General features: G+C 40.7%; 2 protein-coding genes across 2 annotated transcripts in view; both read left to right on the forward strand.

Annotated features, from left to right (window-relative positions):
- Nucleotides 1-3,631, forward strand: part of CUNH5orf51 (chromosome unknown C5orf51 homolog) — a 4,500-nt gene extending 869 nt beyond the window's left edge. The window contains exons 2-7 of the mRNA XM_009274552.1: nucleotides 4-159; nucleotides 347-513; nucleotides 885-1,031; nucleotides 1,431-1,562; nucleotides 1,756-1,870; nucleotides 3,160-3,631. Of these exons, the coding sequence (XP_009272827.1) occupies nucleotides 4-159; nucleotides 347-513; nucleotides 885-1,031; nucleotides 1,431-1,562; nucleotides 1,756-1,870; nucleotides 3,160-3,449 (1,007 nt within the window). The 3' untranslated portion in view covers nucleotides 3,450-3,631. The remainder of the gene's footprint in view (nucleotides 1-3; nucleotides 160-346; nucleotides 514-884; nucleotides 1,032-1,430; nucleotides 1,563-1,755; nucleotides 1,871-3,159) is intronic.
- Nucleotides 3,549-3,694, forward strand: part of FBXO4 (F-box protein 4) — a 6,732-nt gene continuing 6,586 nt past the window's right edge. The window contains exon 1 of the mRNA XM_009274553.1: nucleotides 3,549-3,602. Coding sequence (XP_009272828.1) covers nucleotides 3,549-3,602 — 54 coding nt within the window. The remainder of the gene's footprint in view (nucleotides 3,603-3,694) is intronic.

The raw sequence follows: 3,694 nt of genomic DNA on the forward strand, positions 1-3,694 counted from the left end.
CAGCGGCTGAGGGCTCGGCTTCTCCCTCCTGCGAAAAGAGGCTCGCCCTGGGAGCAGTGCGGCTGCTGCCGGCCCAGGCCTCCGTCTGGAGACTTTCCTGCGGAGCAGGGCGGCAGAGGCCTAGAACGCGTACCTGTGCATTAGCAAGTTGTGCTTTTGGTATATGGCTTCTTTGCAAATGGAGTGTATGGAATTGGTTTTGAAACATCAGACCGTAACCATGAATGCCCATAATTTAGTCGTGAAAGGTGTAGTCTAATGGGACAGCAGGCCTGTTTAAATGCTGTATTATTCAGCTGCTCTTGTAGATACCGCAAGGATGGATAAAACCATATGAAGTGAAAAGGGAGAGTAAGCAAGGCTCCTGCTGAGTGCGCTTCAGTGCTAAGGAAGCATTATATTCTTCCTTCAGATACCTTCTTAGCAAAGGGCTCTGCTACTCTGGACAAACTGAAGGACCTCTGTAACGAAGGGAAAGAACATCCTTCCGCGCTTTTGCAGCTCTATACGCAGGTAGTGTATTTAAAGCATTAAGAACTCCCTTTCAAGAAAATGTACTGTGTAGGGTATGGGAGAGGGTTGGGTGTAGGAAAGAGGGTATAGCAGAAAGGGATCTCTGTTATTTGGTGTGTGCGGTGAACATCCATGAAGTCCGGGGCTGCTTTTGTCGGGATTGGAAGATAACTTAGAGTCGATAATTGTGCTGGTACTGTAAGGACAGGAAGGGTTTTGTTAACTTGCAGCTTTTGTAAACTAAATGTTAAAAATTTACCTTAAAATTGTAATGTTTTATAAACTGTAACAAGTTTGTATGCTACTGCACACCACCATTTGATTATTTTGCTAGTAGCATTTTTACATTGTGTATCTTCTTGTTTTCACAGGCTGTCTTAGACATTACATATTTTGAGGAAAACCAGCTTGTGGATGAAGATTTCCCAGAAGAATCTTCCTTGCAAAAAGTTAAAGAACTTACTTGTATTCTTTCAGAACCAGAAGACCTAGTGAGGGAATGCAATGTAAATGAAGAAGTGAGTACTAATGTTATTTAGCCAGAGAATTAATTATTTCGTTATTTAAAAATAAAAAATCTGAAACAGGGTAGTGGTATTTGTATTTTTGATGGGCAGAATTTAAGATCTTTTGAAAAATTTTCAAGTCTTAATTGTATTTAAATAGTGATTCCTGAAAATATTTTTTTCAAGTAACTTGTTGCATGCTCAGAATTTTTCTTGCTGACATTTTGTGATTTCATGTGCTTTTGGCAGTTTCAATCCAACATACTAGGCTTGTGTCTGTGACCGTTGCTGTTAAGTACAGCCTCTAAAGTTAGAGACTTAATGTAAGACTGTTTGCATGTGTGAGTGTGTATATGGGTAGTTCAGATGGTTTACTTTTGGGTTAGTCCAGTTTGTTGGATTTTATTTCAGCCCATCAACATCCTTGGTGCAGAGTTGTTAGAATGTCTTTACTGGAGAAAAGGAGCCCTGCTTTACATGTATTGTCATACAGCAAAAGAAAGGAGTGAATGGCTACAAGAAAACATTGCCATATTTAAAAAGGTACAGGAGATTAAAAAGTTCTATGAGCATGTGAATACTCTTCACTTTTAAAATACAGCTTTTTTTTTTTTTTCCCCCCCCTTTTAAATGAGGTTTTGGGAAATTCGTAGTGAGAAGTGTTTCTGGCTATTGTTAAATTAATCAGAACTTATCTAAAAGGTTTTTTTTTCCCTCGTTTTTTAACTGTACTCAGTGTCTTAATGATGGAGTTCATTACTTGATGAAGATGCTTAGCTTTAGATGCCCTCTTCAGCTAAATGAAGATGTCTCACTTCAAGATAAAGACACAGCTAGATTACTCAGTGAAGGTAAAAAAAAAAACCCAAAACCTCCAAAAAACCCACAACCTGCTCCTCTTAATAACTGCTCCACTTTATGAAATGCTTTATTGCGTATTTTTGTTTGACTTCATTTGTATTCAAAAACTCACTTTTTAGAACAAAAAAAACCGCAGATGAGACAGATAACCAGGCAGAAGTGCCCTCCCCTCCCCCCCTTCTTCTTGACTCATGGATTTTAGGAGGTGGCAGTGCTCATTTTCTGTTTTTGAGTGCACTGGAGGAAAGTGAACTGAGGCAATGGGTGTTTTACGCACAGCATGTGTGTTTTACAACCATCCAGTTGTCAACTGACGAATGTTGGAAGCACAAATACGACTGCAGAGGGTGCTAGATGTTCCCATGTTGGTCCTCCTGTTTAGGAGAACACAGATATGAACACAGAATTACTGACCAGGTAGAAAGTACATGCCAAATTGGTTAGATTTGGCAAACTTCTATTCTCTCTGTCTCCACTTTATGTATCTTTACATAAAGTAAGTTGCTGTACCGTACTGTAGTACTTTACATGAGGATCTGAGGCTGCATCAGTGTGATGCAGGTAGGGTGATGCAGCAGGAGGTGATTTGTAAGGTTAAACAGCTGGTGCTGAGGACATGATGTCCACGTTGTACACACTCAAAACTAGCTCTACTCTGGCTACGGGGGGATGGAGCACCTTCTTACTTAATTTCATCTGAAAGTGGCATTGCTCCAATTCAGCTCCACAATGCAAAGCCAAGTTCAGTAACTGATTTGTAGATTTATTTAGCAGGGTTTTTTTTTTTTTCAGTGATCACAGGCATGTATGTGGCTTTCTATTCAAATACTAAAGCTGCTGCTGGTTAACCTGAGTTAACATGATGCTCAAACAGCATCTTCTTTTAGGCTTAAATTGTGGGAGGCACAGAAGTATTCTAACATAAGTACGCATAATCATGCCTGCGCTTAACGGATTATAAAGCAATACTGAAATTCTCTAAGATAAATAGGCAAACACAATTATCAGAATAGTATTTATATGGCAATCTTAAAAGATTTTAGCATTAGGGAGGGGCAAAATGGATAGAGTAATGAGCAAGGCCTTGATCCATGTTCTCTTCTGGGCAGTGTCAGCCATCTCGTGGTTAAAACTTGGGGTTTTGGTGTACCTCTTTAAGGCTTATACTGCCATTTTGGAATTTTTTTCCAGTGTTACTTAAAAAAAAAAAAAAATCGAAGTTAACAAGCTGTGTACTTGCTTAGAACAATGAAGTACTTGATCTGAATTATTTTTGCAGGTGTATTTAGTGACACTCACTTACTGGCGATGATGTACAGTGGAGAAATGTGCTACTGGGGACTGCGTCACTGTGGAGAAGGGAAGCAGGAAAGCCTCGAGACGACAGATTCCGCCTCTAACCGTGACCTGGGCCGCAGATCACAGAGCGTGTTGCTGGATTTCCGAGAAATGGGCAAAACCATGTTAACGAAGTATGTGGCTGTATGTGAGGGACCTTTAAAAGGCCAAGGGTGGAACACAACGACTGCAACACAAATGTTGCGTTACTTCGTGACATCCCACAACTAAAATACGCCGCTTTGGCTGTGCTGGAAGAAACCTCGTCCCCGACGAGAACGCTTAGGGAGGTGGTCTCTGCTTCAGTGTCTGACCGTTCTTCTTACCAAAATGTATGCTTTTGTTGCATTAAAAACGTGCATTCAAAGAACTCCTGGAACACAGGTCGGAAGCCTAATCAAGTATTTCTAGTTAAAATAATGACTGCGTAACGAACTCGCACGCAAGGGTGATGGCGTGTCCTCCACGCTGGCGGA

The sequence above is a fragment of the Aptenodytes forsteri genome, unplaced genomic scaffold (genome assembly GCF_000699145.1).
Source record: "Aptenodytes forsteri isolate BGI_AS27 unplaced genomic scaffold, ASM69914v1 Scaffold176, whole genome shotgun sequence".
Classification (NCBI taxonomy): domain Eukaryota; kingdom Metazoa; phylum Chordata; class Aves; order Sphenisciformes; family Spheniscidae; genus Aptenodytes; species Aptenodytes forsteri.